The sequence below is a fragment of the Chrysemys picta genome, chromosome 22, assembly GCF_011386835.1.
Source record: "Chrysemys picta bellii isolate R12L10 chromosome 22, ASM1138683v2, whole genome shotgun sequence".
NCBI classification, from domain to species: Eukaryota; Metazoa; Chordata; order Testudines; family Emydidae; genus Chrysemys; species Chrysemys picta.
In genome coordinates this window covers 2,729,695-2,748,164 of record NC_088812.1, presented here as the reverse complement: position 1 = coordinate 2,748,164, position 18,470 = coordinate 2,729,695, and the positions used below count along the sequence as shown (strand labels likewise).

At 60.1% G+C, this 18,470-nt stretch overlaps 1 protein-coding gene across 2 annotated transcripts in view; it reads right to left on the bottom strand.

Moving 5' to 3' along the window:
• Nucleotides 1–18,470, bottom strand: part of CACNA1A (calcium voltage-gated channel subunit alpha1 A) — a 198,743-nt gene that overhangs the window by 59,513 nt on the left and 120,760 nt on the right. For both annotated transcript variants that reach the window (XM_065576443.1, XM_065576444.1), the window contains exons 20-26: nt 17,200–17,306; nt 15,295–16,125; nt 14,120–14,577; nt 9,142–9,280; nt 7,265–7,394; nt 3,629–3,688; nt 1,624–1,730 (exon numbers count right to left, since the gene is read on the bottom strand). In XM_065576443.1, the coding sequence (XP_065432515.1) occupies nt 1,624–1,730; nt 3,629–3,688; nt 7,265–7,394; nt 9,142–9,280; nt 14,120–14,577; nt 15,295–16,125; nt 17,200–17,306 (1,832 nt within the window). The remainder of the gene's footprint in view (nt 1–1,623; nt 1,731–3,628; nt 3,689–7,264; nt 7,395–9,141; nt 9,281–14,119; nt 14,578–15,294; nt 16,126–17,199; nt 17,307–18,470) is intronic.

The following is an 18,470-nucleotide window of genomic DNA, read 5'->3' as shown; positions in this document are numbered from 1 at the left end:
TCTGCCAACGAGGAGTCCAATTAAGGCCGCTGGCAATGGTGTTTCATGGATGTGAAGTGGGTGCCTGGTCCCACTGGGGAAAAGGCTGAGACCCCTCAAACTCCTCGCATACACAGGCCATCAGATGGCCATTACCAACCCAGCCTCGACTGCTCTCGTGACCTCCAAGTGAGCAGGCAGCACCAAATGCCCGACGCAGCCAGTCCTCGAGCATGGCGGGCACCGAAAAGGGACGGCTCGGCCAACAGCCCCAGCAGTTTGCCCAGCTCCACACAGAGGGTCAGGAATGGCAGGGGAAGCCCGCGTGCCTCCCAGCACAGACCATGCAGGGGGAGGATCAACCGGTGGGACAGCGCCGGGCATGCGGGGGGAGTGGGGAGATGCACATTCTGGGGGTGTAGCCGGCTGTACCATCCAGCCCATTCTCCCTGCCCACTAGCAGTGACTCTCAGGGGTCCCAGCAGGCAGTCAGGAGAGATGGTGCTCAGCTGTTTCCCTGCAGCAGGAGAGCTCGCCACTGGGGGTGCCACACGGGGGCTGGAGATGACCCACCAGGACCCCGAGGGCTCTCCTGGCTCACGTGTCTGTTTACATACATCCTTCCAGAATGACCGCGTGACCCCAACCATTTGCTGACCCTTAGGTGTTGCTTCATCGGGGCACAGAAGCTGCTCATGGGTTGAGCAAACCAACACTGGAAACTCAGTTCCTAATCCACTGAACTGGTGCAATTCTAGCTTCTCTAGCGGTACGCGCTCGCATGGGCTGGGTCGCACAACCTGCCAGGAGTGGCTGGTCCCAGCACCCTCTCACCACGTGAGAGATGGACAAGCAGCAGGGCCCAGCATCAGTCGCAAAGCTGGGAAGGAGAACCCAGAAGCGCTCTAATGACCACAGCACACTCCTTTCCAGAGCCAGGGATAGACCCCAGGAGTCCTGACTCCCAGACACCCACTCCCCACGCTCTAACCCCTGGACCTCACTCCCCTTCTGGAGCTAAGGAAAGAACCAGGAGCCACCCTGCTCTAACTACTAGACCCCAGTCCTGCACTTGAGAATCATCCAGGAGTTGGTGCTCCAGATTTACTGAGCCGCTCCTGCTGGGCTCTGACTAGCACAGCGAAACCCTTTCTCCAAACAGGTCCTCGCCGCCCCTGGGCTTTTGTTCAGTAAGGGATCTGCCGGGCCAGTCCCCGGGTGGCAACGGAACATCACTGTGCTAACGACTTGGGTGGCATCATAGTGCAAGGCCCTGAGAATCCTGCTGCCGAAGCCAGCAGCGCTGGGCCTGACCTGGGGCTGCGTGCACCAGGCTCCCTTCCGGGGAGCTCCTGCTCGGGACCCCGTTCCTTTGGCCCTGCGGACGAGGCCCTGGTTGTGGGGATTGCATGGCTAGGATGGACAGCCATTACCTGGCCCTTGGGAGCGGCTCCACGTGCTAGGGGCATCCCAAGCTGGCGGGGAGGTTGCTCCGCCATTCCATGCATGCTTTGTGATTGGCTGGGGGGTTGGCAGCAAAAGGGGGGCGCCCTGTCATGCAACGAGCAAATTGGGGCCTTCCCCACCTGCCCAGCCAGGAGCTGGGTTTGGGGAGGAGTGCGAGAGCTCCAGCAAGAAACTCACGTGAAGGCAAAGGCCACCAGAGCTCCGCTGACCACGATGAAATCCAAGATGTTCCACAGGTCCCGGAAATAGGCGCCTTGGTGAAGAACCAGCCCCAGGTCGACCATCTGTGGCAGGGAGCGGAGCACAGGCAGAGGGTCAGCGGGGCGGCTCACTCCGTGCTGGCCGCTGCTGAGGGGGAAAAGGCTGCTCCCCTTTCCAATCACACCCCGCTCTGCTCAGCCCCAGGTCCCAACGCGCTCGGCAGAGCAGGGGCCAACCCACTACCTTCCTTTCACACTGAGGGAAACTGAGGCACTGTGTGGGGACGTAACTTACTCAAGGGAGGGCTGGGACCAAGTCTCCTGAGTCTAGAAGGAGCCAGGCCTGTTCTGCTCGCCAGACGGAGGGACAAGAGCCACTCAGCAGCTGGCAACATCTGGGCTTTAAGGGCAATTCTTTCTTCCCAAGCTTAATTCAAACGAACCCAGAGGCAACCCTGCCACTGCTGAGCCCCCCCCAGTGACTGAGAGGGGGAACTTGGTCTCCAGCTCCCTGCTCCTCGTCCAGGGCCCCCATCTCCTCAGCGCTCTCTGCGGCTCTTTGCTGCTGCTTCCTGGGGCGCTTCGTTTCATAAGCCAGCCCTGTTGTCACATGAAGGAGACGGGGTCCTGTTGGCCTGCCTCCGGCTCCTTCCATCCCAGTGTCCGCCCCAGCAGATAGTCCCGTCTTCGCACACAGGATCCCCCCACCCCCCGCGTTCTCCGGGGCTCAATGTGCCCCTTTGCACAGCCACAGACATCCCTCTGCCACTACCCTGCCTAGCCCTTCCCTGGGCTGGATTCCAGACCTCCAGCCCTCCGTTATGGGTTTGCCCCACACCTCCCCTCCCCCCTTCCAGCTCTGCATGCCTCATCCCCCCTCAGCTGCACGAGAAGGAAATGCCGGCAGAGCCACTGGGAGGGACCAGTCTCCTCTCTCAGCTTCTCCCCCTCCAAGTCACCCCTTCCCTGTCCAGGCTCCAGGATGAGGCTCCAGACCAGGGGTCTCAAACTCAAATGACCATAAGGGCCACATGAGGATTAGTACATTGGCCCGAGGGCCACATTACTGACACCTCCCCCCGCCCCCGCCGCCCTCAGCCCCGCCCCCACTCCACCCCTTCCATGAGGCCCCGCCCCTGCCCCACCTCTTCCCACCCCTTCCCTGCCCCCATTCCAACCCCTTCCCCGAAATCCCCACCCCCAGGGAGTGCAGGAGGGGTGTGGGGTGTGGTGGGGGCTCAGGGCAGGGAGTTGGGGTGTGGGGTGCAGGAGGGGTGAGGGGTACAGCACGGGGTCAGGGTGCAGAGTGTGGCAGGGGGCTCAGGGCAGGGGGCTGGGGTGCAAGAGGGGTACAGGGTGCAGCAGGGGGCTCAGGGCAGGGGTCAGGGTGCAGGAGGGGTGCACGGTACGGCAGGGGGCTCAGGGCAGGGGGTTCAGCTGCAGGAGGGTTTTGGGGGGCAGGATCGGGCCCGGTGCAGCCAACTGGAGCTGCTGGGGGCGCTGCCTGAAGCAACAGCGACACACAGCCCCTCCACCCCCCCTTCCCGCCTATTCCCGGAGCTGCGCAGGGCAGGGCAGGCAGGGAGCCTGCCCTGCTCCCGGTGCTCGTCCGGCCGCTCTGGTAAACACTGGGGGGCTGCGAGGGGCTCGCGGGCCGCAGAAAATCACCCCGCGGGCCGTGTGTTTGAGACCCCTGCTCCAGACCTATCGGGCCACTCCATCCCCTCCTCTCAGGCTGGAGGCCCGCCCGGGGAAGAACTGACGGGTGGTCCATACACACAGCGTCTGCCCTGTTACATTGATCCCCACCTGGGTTGGTAACATGGGAGGGTGAGCTCGTCCTTTCTCTGCAGCAGCACCAGGGGGAACCCACAGGGCTGGTGGCTGGGTCAGACACCGGAGAGATCTCCTGCCCTGGCTGCAGTGGGTAAGTCCTCCCCTCCCCGCGATACGGTCCAAGCCCCGGTCCCTGCCGGACTCACCTTAATGACCATCTCAAAGGTGAAGACACCCGTGAAGACGTAGTCAAAATAGCGCAGAACCTTTGGGGGAGAAGAGAGGGAGGATCTCAAACGCCCCTCTGGCTCCCCTTGCTAGCACCCCAGGGCAGGAGGAGACCCTGCCTTCATCACTCTGCAGCCGGGGCCCGGCCTAGCCAGCCCAGCATCCCCGGCTGAGGCTGGCCCAAGGGGGCCAGGCAGTGTCTATTCCAGCAGTGGTTTGAGGAGGCTCACAGCGCGCAGAAGCCCCCAACTAAGTGTTCCAAGGGGAACGGCCCAGATTCAGACCAGTGATAGCCCATTCCCAACCCTGTGCTGCCTCCAGGAGCAACGCCAGGCCTATGGAGTGCAGGCGTCGCATCTCCCCATGGGTCGCTGGTGGGTGCTTCCATGGGGATGGGGTTTTCAGCCCCCCTGTGCCATTAGGGTCCCCACTCATACTCTTAGGCTGGGTGCAACCTGTGGCCATAGATACCCCGGGCACTCCCAGCGAGTGTCCAGGTGGGAACCCTGTTGTCCTAGTCAGACACCAACATGGGTTCTCTCTGTTCCATCTCCCTCAAACTCCCCCTCAGCAGTTACAGGCAGACAGAGGATTCTCCTTCACTTCCTGACCCAGCATGTTGTGCTGCCCTGGCGCCTGGGTGTTAAACAGCTGTTGTGCCCCACCCCAGAGGGGGCTGCATTGCCACGGTGAGTGCGTGATCCCTGTGAGGTGCTGCTGTGTGGCGGTTGAAGAGCCGTTGTGCCCCACCCCAGAGGGGGCTGCATTGCCACGGTGAGTGCGTGATCCCTGTGAGGTGCTGCTGTGTGGCTGTCGAAGAGCTGTTGTGCCCCACCCCAGAGGGGGCTGCATTGTCACGGTGAGTGCGTGATCCCTGTGAGGTGCTGCTGTGTGGCGGTTGAAGAGCTGTTGTGCCCCACCCCAGAGGGGGCTGCATTGCCACGGTGAGTGCGTGATCCCTGTGAGGTGCTGCTGTGTGGCGGTTGAAGAGCTGTTGTGCCCCACCCCAGAGGGGGCTGCATTGCCACGGTGAGTGCGTGATCCCTGTGAGGTGCTGCTGTGTGGCGGTTGAAGAGCCGTTGTGCCCCACCCCAGAGGGGGCTGCATTGTCACGGTGAGTGCGTGATCCCTGTGAGGTGCTGCTGTGTGGCTGTTGAAGAGCTGTTGTGCCCCACCCCAGAGGGGGCTGCATTGTCACGGTGAGTGCGTGATCCCTGTGAGGTGCTGCTGTGTGGCGGTTGAAGAGCTGTTGTGCCCCACCCCAGAGGGGGCTGCATACTAGCGCCAGGCAGAGCCATTCTTTGTGTTCAGTTCACACAAGTCTTTAGGAGCCCTCCTTTGGAGATGCACCAGCTTGTTATCACCCTCACCTGGCCTGCAGAAGTGGCGAGCGGGGAAGGGGAAAGCGGAGAAGGCACGCGACTTGGCTGAGACCCACTTCCCCGCCCCTTTGGGGATGCTGCTCTAATTCTTTCCCTCTGCTCTCCCCAGCAGGCCTGTGCGTGCGGGAGTTGGCCAGCCTGGCTCTCAGAGAGGAAACTGCAGTGTCAGCTGCCGGGAGAGCTGGGTGGTGATTTATGGAGCTCTCACTCTCGGCTGCCTCCCTCCTAACCTACTTTAGCACAGCTGCAGTGCTGCAGAAAAGCAAGAGGAAGGGCAGAGGCCTTTGGCTTTATTTTGGGAAGGGGGCAGGGTGCTAACAGTTGCACCTCCTGTGCCGGGCTCCAATGCCAGGGGGTGGCACCGGGGCAGCCTGCTTCCTGTTCACTCCCCAGGCACTGTCTCTCTAGCTTTCAGTGTCAGATTAGCCCTGCAGAAAGTTGCCAGTTTGGCATCCCTAGAGATTGGAGGGCACAGCCTGGGGGGCAGCAGGGCAAGCTCCCCCCATATGCCACCCCCACCAATATGCCTCAGCCATGCTGCAAAGATCCCTTGTTAGGGGTGTTAAGAACATAAGAATGGCCACCCTGGGTCAGATCAATGGTCCATCTAGCCCAGGATCCTGTCCTCTGACAGTGGCCAATGCCAGATACCCCAGAGGGAATGAACAGAACAGGGAATCATCAAGTGATCCATCCCCCGTCACCCATTCCAGCTTCTGACACCATCCCTGCCCATTCTGGCTGATAGCCATTGATGGACCTATCCTCCATGAACTTATCTAGTTCTTTTTTGAACCCTGTTATAGTCTCTGTGTCCTGTTCAGTCCTCGGTCTCTCTCCTGAGACTGCCAATAAGGAACCCAGGAAGTCCCAGCGGTGCTGTGAGTGCCTAGAAAATGGTTTGAGAAGCCTGAACCCACTGCTCACAGGCCACTGAACGGACATCAGGCAGTGACAGCATAAGAACACAAGAAAGGCCAGACTGGGTCAGATCAAAGGTCCATCCAGCCCAGTATCCTGTCTTCAGACAGTGGCCAATGCCAGGTGCCCAGAGGGAGTGAACCTAACAGGTAATGATCAAGTGATCTCTCTCCTGCCATCCATCTCCACCCTCTGACAAACAGAGGCTAGGGACACCATTCCTTACCCGTCCTGGCTAACAGCCATTAATGGACTTAACCTCCATGAATTTATCCAGTTCTCTTTTAAACGCTGTTATAGTCCTAGCCTTCACAATCTCCTCAGGCAAGGAGTTCCACAAGTTGACTGTGCGCTGTGTGAAGAAGAACTTCCTTTTATTTGTTTTAAACCTGCTGCCCATTAATTTCATTTGGTGGCCCCTAGTTCTTGTATTATGGGAACAAGTAAATAACTTTTCCTTATTCACTTTCTCCACACCAGTCATGATTTTATATACCTCTATCATATCCCCCCTTAGTCTCCTCTTTTCCAAGCTGAAAAGTGCTAGCCTCTTTAATCTCTCTTCATATGGGACCCGTTCCAACCCCCTAATCATTTTAGTTGCCCTTCTCTGAACCTTTTCTAATGCCAGTATATCTTTTTTGAGATGTGGGCGTACCATCGATTTATATAAGGGCAGTAAGATACTCTCCGTCTTACTCTCTATCCCCTTTTTAATGATTCCTAATATCCTGTTTGCTTTTTTGATCGCCTCTGCACACTGCGCGGACGTCTTCAGAGAACTATCCACGATGACGCCAAGATCTTTTTCCTGATTCGTTGTAGCTAAATTAGCCCCCATCATATTGTACGTATAGTTGGGGTTATTTTTCCCAATGTGCATTACTTTACATTTATCCACATTAAATTTCATTTGCCATTTTGTGGCCCAATCACTTAGTTTTGTGAGATCTTTTTGAAGTTCGTCACAGTCTGCTTTGGTCTTAACTCTCTTGAGCAGTTTAATATCATCTGCAAACTTTGCCACCTCACTGTTTACCCCTTTCTCCAGATCATTTATGAATAAGTTGAATAGGATCGGTCCGAGGACTGACCCTTGGGGAACACCACTAGTTACCCCTCTCCATCCTGAGAATTTACCATTAATTCCTACCCTTTGTTCCTGGTCTTTTAACCAGTTCTCAGTCCATGAAAGGACCTTCCCTTTTATCCCATGGCATCCGAGATAGGTTTTAATTGCATTACCTAGAAAGGCAGAAGCCCTCAGCCTCCGTGGGGGTAGGGCGGCCTCGGCTCAGCGGCAGGACTTACGTTGTTCCGGGTAGCATTGGGCTGCACGGGGTCCTCAGCGGCCAGCGCGATGCTGCTCATGGCGATCACCATCAGGATGCACATCTCAAAGTACCGCAGGTTCACGATGTAATGGCAGAGCCTGCGGAACCTGGCCGGGCAAAGACGGCACATGGCACTCAGGGCCAGGGGCACCCAGACTCACTGTGTCCCCCCACCCTGGAGCAGACCACTGCGCCCCTCTGACCTGGTATCCCCCTCACCCTGGAGCAGACCACTGCGCCCCTCTGGCCTGGTATCCCCCCCCCCCGGGAGCAGACCACTGCGCCCCTCTGGCCTGGTATCCCCCTCACCCTGGAGCAGACCACTGCACCCCTCTGGCCTGGTATCCCCCTCACCCTGGAGCAGACCACTGCGCCCCTCTGACCTTGTATCCCCCTCACCCTGGAGCAGACCACTGCGCCCCTCTGACCTGGTAGCCCCCCCCCCGGGAGCAGACCACTGCGCCCCTCTGGCCTGGTATCCCCCTCACCCTGGAGCAGACCACTGCGCCCCTCTGGCCTGGTATCCCCCTCACCCTGGAGCAGACCACTGCGCCCCTCTGACCTGGTATCCCCCTCACCCTGGAGCAGACCACTGCGCCCCTCTGGCCTGGTATCCCCCTCACCCTGGAGCAGACCACTGCGCCCCTCTGGCCTGGTATCCCCCTCACCCTGGAGCAGACCACTGCGCCCCTCTGACCTTGTATCCCCCTCACCCTGGAGCAGACCACTGCGCCCCTCTGACCTGGTAGCCCCCCCCCCGGGAGCAGACCACTGCGCCCCTCTGGCCTGGTATCCCCCTCACCCTGGAGCAGACCACTGCGCCCCTCTGACCTGGTATCCCCCTCACCCTGGAGCAGACCACTGCGCCCCTCTGGCCTGGTATCCCCCTCACCCTGGAGCAGACCACTGTGCCCCTCTGGCCTGGTATCCCCCTCACCCTGGAGCAGACCAATGCGCCCCTCTGGCCTGGTATCCCCCCCACCCTGGAGCAGACCAATGCGCCCCTCTGGCCTGGTATCCCCCTCACCCTGGAGCAGACCAATGCGCCCCTCTGGCCTGGTATCCCCCCCACCCTGGAGCAGACCAATGCGCCCCTCTGGCCTGGTATCCCCCCCCCCCCGGGAGCAGACCACTGCGCCCCTCTGACCTGGTATCCCCCCCACCCTGGAGCAGACCAATGCGCCCCTCTGGCCTGGTATCCCCCCCCCCCCCCCCCGGGAGCAGACCAATGGGCCCCTCTGGCCTGGTATCCCCCTCACCCTGGAGCAGACCAATGCGCCCCTCTGGCCTGGTATCCCCCTCACCCTGGAGCAGACCAATGGGCCCCTCTGGCCTGGTATCCCCCCCCCCCCCCCCGGGAGCAGACCACTGCGCCCCTCTGGCCTGGTATCCCCCCCCCCCCCCCCCCGGGAGCAGACCAATGCGCCCCTCTGGCCTGGTATCCCCCCCACCCTGGAGCAGACCACTGCGCCCCTCTGGCCTGGTATCACCCCCCCCCCCCCAGGAGCAGACCAATGGGCCCCTCTGGCCCAGCCGTCCCCCCTCCTTGCCACACCAGATCAGGATCACAGTTCACGAAGCCAATAGCTGACCCCCAGCCATGGTCAATAGTTGATGTTTCAGAGTAAGGAGCAAACCCCCACAATGCACCTGGCCAGCTACGCCGTGCTGCCGGGGTCCCCCCACCCCCGCAGGCCAGAGGCTCCCCCTTCAGTCTGAAGCAGGGAATTCAAACACAGGAGGGTTGGATGCCCATTGGCCTCCTTCCCTCACTTAGGGGGGAGTGGTTCTGTTCCTGGCATGTGCCCACCGTCTGCCCGCTCAATTCCCCGCCCCGACAAGAGCCGTACTCACGGATTGGTGGTGGAGAGGATGAACATGGAGCTATAGGGAACCATGGGCTTGGGCCCATTCTCCTCCTGCTCGCCATCCTCCTCCTCTTTCTTCTCTTCCTCCTTCTTTGGCAGTGGGTCTGGATTGGCGTTTTTATTCACTGCACAGGGGAGAAGGACGAAGTGAAGTGACGTGGTCAGCACCGACCTGGGACCCCGGAACCAGACATGGCACAGCCGCTGCCTTCCTGCCAGCCTACAGGGGAGCTAATGTCATCCCTGCAGACCCGGGCGGGGAGACCCGGGCCTGGCAACCGTCACCTGAGTCTAGTGCCCGGGGGGCGCCCCCCGGGCCCTGTTCTGCATCGCTCTGTAACACTCACAGCATGCTGCCTCCCCGCGCATGGAGCTAGGGTTCAGGCCAGAGAGCTCCCTAACCCTCCGCAGGAAGGGGAGCTCAGGTGAGTCACACACACAGAGCCTCGGGGACACACACACATACATACACACACACATGCACAGAGCCTCGGGGACACACACACACACACAAATTAGCTCGGGGGTGGACACACACACAGCCTCAGGGACAGGGACGGACACACACACACACAGAGCCTTGGGGATGGACAGACAAACACACACACACACACACACACCCCCCTCGGACACACAGACACACACAGACACAGAGCCTCAGGGACAGGGATGGGGACACACACACACACACACACTAACAGGGGCTCGAGGATGGACACACCCACACAGAGCCTCAGGGACAGACACACACATGCACACAGAGATACACAGCCTCAGGGACAGGGACGGACACACACACACACACAGAGACACACAGCCTCAGGGACAGGGACACACACAAACAGGGGCTCAGGGATGGACACACCCACACAGAGCCTCAGGGACAGACACACACACAGACACACAGCCTCAGGGACATGGACAGACAGACACACACACAAACAGGGACTCGGGGATGGACACACACCCACCCACCCAAACACAGAGGCTCGGGGACAGACACACACACACAGAGCCTTGGGGGGGGACACGCGCACACACCCACACAGGGTGTCTCCAAAGGGCACCCTTGTGGCACTGTGGCTCCAAGAGGCAATACACGGCCATAGTACCCCAGAGCTTCAGGCCAGAAGGGACCATCGGACCCTCTCGCTTGACCTGTGTGGTCACTGCCACTGACCCAGCAACTTCAGCAGGACTGAAGAGACGACACCGTGGTGGCCACAGGCAGAGAACCCCCAGTGCGCGAGGCCTCAGCCATGGCAGGGAACGGATTAGGAGAGACCCGCCCAGAGGGACCCCGCAGGTGCCCCACGCCCCATACAGCAGATGTAGGTGAACCCTCCACCCCCCAAAGTCCCTGCCAATCTGAACTGGGGGAAATTCCTTCCCCACCCCAGATCCGGCAACCCCAGCACCTGAGCCAGCCCCACAGCCTGGCTCTGTCCCCACTCGGAGCCCCGACCCACACAACCGGTGCCTGTCTGCCTGTGCCGGAGCTCTGATCCCGTCAGGGCTGATTTGTCTCCTATAGGCGCCGCCTTCTGCTCGCCCCGGTGGGTGCTCGACCCCTCCCGCCCCAACTCCACCCCTGCCCCACCCCCATTCCAACCCCTTCCCCAAAGTCCCCGCCCCAACTCCGCCCCCTCCCTGCCCTTATTCCGACTTCTTCCCCAAATCCCCGCCCCGGCCCCTCCTCCTCCCCCCTCCCTCCCAGAGCTTGCTACGCTGCCAAACAGCTGTTTGGCCGTGGCAAGTGCTGAGAGGTAGGCGGAGGAGCGGGGACGCGGCGCGTTCAGGGGAGGAGGTGGAGGCGGGACAGGGGCAGCTTGACTGCCGGTGGGTGCAGAGCACCCACTAATTTTTCCCATGGGTGCTCCAGGGATGGAGTATCCACGGAGTCAGCGCCTATGCTAGAGGCCCCACCTGATGGACATGGGCTACTTCCCCCTTAAATTGGGACCAGCCCTGAATCTCAGGAGAGATGCCCCCACGGATCTCACTCTCACACATAAGAACGGCCAGACTGGGTCAGACCAAAGGTCCATCTAGCCCAGTATCCTGTCTTCCGACAGTGGCCAATGCCAGGTGCCCCAGAGGGAATGAACAGAACAGGGAATCATCAAGTGATCCATCCCCTGTCGCCCATTCCCAGCTTCTGACAAACAGAGGCTAAGGACACCATCCCTGCCCATCCTGGCTAATAGCCATTGATGGACCTATCCTCCGTGAACTTATCTAGGTTTTTTTTGAACCCTGATATAGTCTTGGCCTTCACAACATCCTCTGGCAAGGCGTTCCACAAGTTGACTGTGCGTTGTGTGAAAAAATAGTTCCTTTTGTTTGTTTTAAACCTGTGGCCTATTAATTTCATTTATGAGAAGGAGTAAATAACATTTCCTTATTTACTTTCTCCACAGCAGTCATGATTTTATAGACCTCTAGCATATCCCCCTTAGTCGTCTCTTTTCCAAGCTGAAAAGTCCCAGTCTTATTAATCTCTCCTCATACGGCAGCCGTTCCATCCCCCCTAATAATTTTTGTTGCCCTTTTCTGAACCTATACCAAATCCAATATATCTTTTTTGAGATGGGGTGACCACATCTGCACGCAGTATTCAAGATGTGGACATACCATGGATTTATATAGAGGCAATATGATATTTTCTGTCTTATTATCTATCCCTTTCTTAATGATTCCCAACATTCTGTTCGCTTTTTTGACTGCCACTGCACATTGAGTGGATGTTTTCAGAGAACTATCCACAGTGACTCCAAGATCTCTTTCTTGAGTGGTAACAGATAAATTAGACCCCATCATTTCATATGTATAGTTGGGATTATTATAAAGTAATGCACAGTTTTCCAATGTGCATTACTTTGCATTTATCAACACTGAATTTCATCTGCCATTTTGTTGCCCAATCACCCAGTTTTGAGAGATCCCTTTGTAGCTCTTTGCAGTCTGCCTGGGACTTAACTATCTTGAGTAGCTTTGTATCATCTTCAAATTTTGCCACCTCACTGCTTACCCCTTTTTCCAGATCATTTATGAATATGTTGAATAGGACTGGGCCCAGTACAGACCCCTGGGGGACACGACTATTTACCTCTCTCCATTGTGAAAACTGACCATTTATTCCTACCCTTTGTTTCCTGTCTTTTAACCAGTTTCCAATCCAGGAGAGGACCTTCCCTCTTAACCCAATGACAGCTTCCTTTGCTTAAGCGCCTTTTGTGAAGGACCTTGTCAAAGGCTTTCTGAAAGTTTAAGTACACTATATCCACTGGATCCCCCTTGTCCACATGCTTGTTGACCCCTCTCAAAGCATTCTAGTAGATTGATGAGGCATGATTTCCCTTTACAAAAACCATGTTGACTCTTCCCCAACAAATTATGTTCATCTCTGTGTCTGACAACATTGTTCTTTATGTCTCACACACTCCCCAGCAGATCGGGAGTATTGGGGGCAGAAGGGTATCAGCCCTTCTGAGCTTGGGTCCCTAGAGACCTGCCTGTGGGAGGAAGGCCCATAATCTTTGTCTCTCCCCTTGATCCACTGTTCTGGTGAGGCCCAAAACAATCAGGAGCTGGTGCGGACCGGGAGGAAGAGGAGGGGCATGAAGCTACACAGCCTCTGTGAGGTAGATAGAAGGGTTGGGGGGATTCTTGGGGAGCTGCACAAACCGAGCTGGTCTTGTAAGGCTTTTTGGTTGGTGGGTTGCTTGCACCGGGGTGTTACTGCAGAGCGACCCTGGCTCTGAACTCTGGAATCGAAAGCACAACATGCATGGAACTACTGAGACTTTTCAGATGCAACGGAGCAGGGACGCAGGGCAGATCCATCCAACCTTGCAGGGTCCATTTAACACTGAACTCCAGCCACCCCGTTGGCTGGGGCCTGGCCAGGGACGGATACCACCTCTGCAGAGCTACACATCTGGGGAGGAGCTATGGATTGGGCTGGGCTTGGGGGCTGAGTTTGTGATGGCATTTGCCTGCCCCCCCCATCAGCGCTCAGACCCCAACAATAAGGAGATTTTGAAGACAGTCTTTTGGAAAAGAGCTCAAAGCACATTTCAAAGACAGGTCAATACCATTATCCTCACTATCCACTAAGTCAGAGGTTTACAAACTGTGGGACGTGGAGGGATGTTTGGGGGGAGGGCGGGGGGGGGGGGGAGCGAGCGGCAACGCCAGGTGCTTTGGGGAGGAAGCACCATCTCCACCCCGACTCACCTCACCGGGCCACCAAGCCTGTGGGTCAGTGTCAACGTCCACCGATTTCCACTCCTGGCAGCCTCCACGCCCAGAGACCATCACACGCGCCTTTCCCCACCCTGAAAGCCCGAGGGGGGAGGGGCAGGTATTGTGTCTATTTTTGTTTGGGTTGCGGGAGGGGAAGGCTCAGCTCAAAAAGTTTGAAAACCGCTGCACTAAGGAAGTCCCACTTTCCCCAGTGCCTACGCTCGGGGTGGATCGAGCTCTTCCTCACGGCACCTATGCTGGGAGCAGATCGAGCTCTGCCCCACGGCGCCTACGCTGGGAGCAGATCGAGCTCTTCCCCACGGCGCCTACGCTGGGGGCGGATCGAGCTCTTCCCCAAGGCACCTACGCTGGGGGCGGATCGAGCTCTTCCCCACGGCACCTATGCTGGGAGCAGATCGAGCTCTGCCCCACGGCGCCTACGCTGGGGGCGGATCGAGCTCTGCCCCACGGCACCTACGCTGGGGGCGGATCGAGCTCTGCCCCACGGCACCTACGCTCGGGGTGGATCAAGCTCTTCCTCACGGCACCTACGCTGGGGGCGGATCGAGCTCTTCCCCACGGCACCTACGCTGGGAGCAGATCGAGCTCTGCCCCACGGCGCCTACGCTGGGAGCAGATCGAGCTCTGCCCCACGGCGCCTACGCTGGGGGGCGGATCAAGCTCTGCCCCAGGGCACCCCCCCATCCGGTGCCTACCTTGCACGACGATGTTGTTGATGGGTGGTGTGAAGGTGGCTGGGATATCCACTGTGGTGTGCTCCGGCTTCTTGGCAGCCTTAGCTGGGTTGTTCTGGGTGCTGGGGTTGGTGACTATAAGGCTGTTCTCGGGGGTTTTCGGGGGCCCGGGCTGGGGTGGGTTGCTGGGTGCCTGACGGTTGGCAGCATTCTGGGAGTTGGGGGGTGGCTGGCCCAGGGTGCCAGGAAGGTTGTGGGATGCCCGGGTGGCCGTGCAGTTGGCATGGTGGCCCACCTTGGCTGGGCTCTGGAGGTGGCTGGCATTGTGGGGGGTTGAGGGCTCCGTGGTGGCTAGTTTGTTGTTCTTCATGTTGTCTATGTCCTCTGCCACCTGTGGCTCGTGGCGCCCCATGTCCTGCTGGATCGGCCGCGTGGTGGAGAGGTTCGGGCCGGGCACTGGGCTGGGGCCTTGGTTCTCTCTACCCAAAGGAAATGACGCAGATCAGAGTCAGGGAGTAGGAGGCCTCATCTCCCTTCTGAAAAACCTGGATAGCCTGCTGCTCTAACTGCTGGCTCAGGTGATCAGGGAATGGGACATGGGACCTTCCCCTCTAGGGGCACCAGCTCTGATTCGGCCCCAGGGTGGTGGTGGGGGACTGGCTGGCTAAGTGGGCAGTGCTGGTCAACGACTGACAATCACCTCCATCTGGGATGGCTGTTCGCTGGCCCGTATGGAACCAGTTCTTGGGTCTCAGCCAGTTCCCAGAGGGACAAGTGTCGGGCGGATGTGGCCAAGCAGACCTTGGTGCCTGTCTGAAATGCTCCCATCAGCAGAGAGGGGACGGCGAAGGGCTCCGGCTCGATAGCTGATACATCCCCCGTTGGCTCCACCTCTTGCTTCCCTTTTCCCAGCCCCTTACTCCTTCCTTGGCCCCGTTCTCCAGCCCTGTGCCCACTGCTGGCTGAGCGAGGGCCCTGCACTCTGAAGATAGGGGGGCCCTGTCTCTGAAACAACCCCCCACCCCAATCTGGCTCCCCATTTTCCCCACAGCACCCCTCCGCTATGGTACAAAGTGAGGAGATTGAGATGCAGAATTCCCAATTCCCCCAGCCCCGTCTTCCCCAGCCTCGTTGATCCCTGGCGGCTGTCGTGCCCGGGGGCCCTTCCACCCCACCGCCCGGGTGCCCCCACTCACTTCCTGCGCCGGTGCCGCCTCTCCCTGTCATCCCTCTTGCTGTCGGTGTCGTAGGTGGACTGCGCGGCATGCCGGTGGCGCCGGCGTCTCTCCCCGTCGGGCTGCTCACCCTCCACGTCCCCGCGGGAGGGCCGGCTCCCTTCCCGGTGCCGCAGTCGCCGCTCCACCTTGCTGCCCTCGTCCCGGCCCCCGCCGCCCTCCTCTCCCATCCGGCGGTGGGCCCGCTGCCGCCGATGATCCCGCTCGCCCTCGGCCATCCGGGGCGACCCGCTGCGGCTCTCTTTGCTGCCCCCTTGCCGGTGCTGGTGCCTGCGGTGGGGGTCGACAGCTTGGATCCGCTCCGAGGCGCTGTCGCGGTAGCCCTGCTCCCGGCTGCTCTCGTAGCCCTGCTCCCGGTAGGTGCCGTCCTGGTTCAGATTGGTCTCCTTGCTCCCGCTGCGCTGCCGTCGGGCCTCAGGCCCCTCTGCATCAGGCTGCTCGTAGCTGCGGGAGCTGCTGAATTCCCGCGAGCGCTCGTGGTAGCGGGCCTGCTTGCGCAGGAAATCCTCAGCCCGCTGCTGGCTGAAGCGCTGCTCCAGAGAGGGCTCGTTGGGCCGGGTCTTGTTGGTGTTGTTGTTGCGGTTCTCCTGAGGGTCAACCACCAGGGGCCGGTCCAGGTGGGTCTTGATGTCAGGCCGCATGGCCCGGGCGTAGGTCACCTTCCACGGGTCCTCGGGGTCCATCTCATTGTACAGGGCTTCCCGGCTCGCCAGCAGATTGTGCTTCCGCATCTCACTCGTTCTCTGCTCCCAGACGGACTTGGAGGATTTTTGGTTCTTCTGCTGCTCTTTCCTGAAGCCGAAACAGGGACAGATTCTTGAAACACCTTTAGAATTGAGCTGCTTTTCCTCCCCAACCACAGCCAGCGCTCCTGCCCTGCTCCCCACAGCGCCCCCTGCTGGGAGGGGCTGGGACCGGAGTCGCCAGGAGCTCCCCCCACAGCCAGCGCTCCTGCCCTGCTCCACACAGCGCCCCCTGCTGGGAGAGACTGGCACTGGACTAGCCACGCGCTCCCCCCACAGCCAGCGCTCCTGCCCCGCTCCCCACAGCGCCCCCTGCTGGGAGGGTCTGGGACCGGAGTAGCCAGGAGCTCCCCCCACAGCCAGCGCTCCTGCCCCGCTCCCCACAGCGCCCCCTGCTGGGAGGGGCTGGGACTGGAGTAACCAGGAGCTCCCCCCACAGCCAGCGCTCCTGCCCCGCTCCCCACAGCGCCCCCTGCTGGGAGAGACTGGCACTGGACTAGCCACGCACTCCCCCCACAGCCAGCGCTCCTGCCCCGCTCCCCACAGCGCCTCCTGCTGGGAGGGGCTGGGACCGGAGTAACCAGGAGCTCCCCCCACAGCCAGCGCTCCTGCCCCGCTCCCCACAGCGCCCCCTGCTGGGAGAGACTGGCACTGGACTAGCCACGCACTCCCCCCACAGCCAGCGCTCCTGCCCCGCTCCCCACAGCGCCTCCTGCTGGGAGGGGCTGGGACCGGAGTAACCAGGAGCTCCCCCCACAGCCAGCGCTCCTGCCCCGCTCCCCACAGCGCCCCCTGCTGGGAGAGACTGGCACTGGACTAGCCACGCACTCCCCCCACAGCCAGCGCTCCTGCCCCGCTCCCCACAGCGCCTCCTGCTGGGAGCGGCTGGAACCAGAGTAGCCAGGAACTCCCCCCACAGCCAGCGCTCGTGCCCCGCTCCCCACAGTGCACTGCAGCCCCGAGCATTCCTTGTCTCTAGCTGTCCTGAGACCCGATCCTGCAACATGAGCCGGTGCCGAGGCTTAGCCGCCCGTGGCCGGACACAGCGTCACGGAACAAGAGAGCCTGAGGGGAGGCTCCGGTACGTGCCCTGGCCGCCGGTGTCGCTACCTACGGCACTTACACCGCTATAGACATGCTGGCTGCAGACAGGGGGCTCACTTCTGCCACCTCCTTGGCTTTCTGTAGTGCAAGTTTTTGGTTGGCCACCTCCTCCTCCTCTTGTTCATCCTGATAGGCACAGACATGGGCGAGCATTAGCGGCGTTTGATCCCCATCAACCCTGCCCTGATTCCTGGCCCCTTTGGGGTGTAACTCACCTTGCCTGGTGCGGCGGCTCTGTCCCCCCTGGGGCGGGGATGAGGCCACACAGGGGGTGACAAGCCTGCTGCAGGCTTGGAAAACAGCTCCGGCATAGGTGCTGACTCTGTGGGTGGAGCACCCATGGGGAAAAAATGGTGGGTGCTGAGCACCCACCGGCAGCCCCCTCTATCAGCGCCTCCCCCTCCCTCCCTACACCTCCTGCCACGGATCAGCTGGGGGAGGGGCGGGAAGAGGTGGGGTGGGGCTTGGGGGAAGGGGTGGAGCAGGGGCAAGGCCTAGGGCGGAGCAGGGGTTTAGCACCCCCCCGGGAAAGGACAAAATCGGTGCCTATGAGCTCAGGAGACTCATGCTTCAAGATCCAGGGTGATACCTGCAGCCCCCGGCCGGGAGTGGCCGCAAGGCTAGGACACCCATCCTCCCGCCCCACTCGAGCTAAGGGAGAATTCAGGAGCCCAAGGCCAGACCACGGGACCATCCGCTCCTCAGGTGTGAGCTCCTGGCTAGCACAGGGCACCACCAGCAACCACACAGCAAAGTATCCCAGCCCTCAGGAGCCTCAACTGGTGTGTGCCGTGGACAGAGAACAGGCGGGAACAAAGCCTCAGCAATGGCAGGGAACGGATTAGGTGAGATGAGCCCAGGTGATCCCAGCGGGCTCCCCACGCTGCAGAGGAAATCAAAAAAACCACAAGAGTCCTGCCAATCTGACCTGGGGAGAAGTTCCTTCCCCACCCCAGATCTGAAGACCCCAGACACATGAGCCAGGCCCACCAGCCGGGCATTTAGACCCAGGATTCTCTGTACCACCTCGGCGGGCTGGTCCCACCCCACGCAAAGTCCTGTCTTCAGCTGTAGCTGGTCTCTCTTGCTTCAGAGGAAGGTGAAAACCCCTCAGAATACATAGCGGCTAGCTGTATAGGCCCTATGACACACAGCTGATGCCACCACTACCATGGACTCCAGGGAGTTGGGTGTGATCAGCGTCTCTCTAGGGCAAAGGAAAGGCTGGGGCTGAGGGGCGGACAGGGGAGTGTGTTTCTCTTATTGCGTAATGGAGCCAGGAGTCTGACA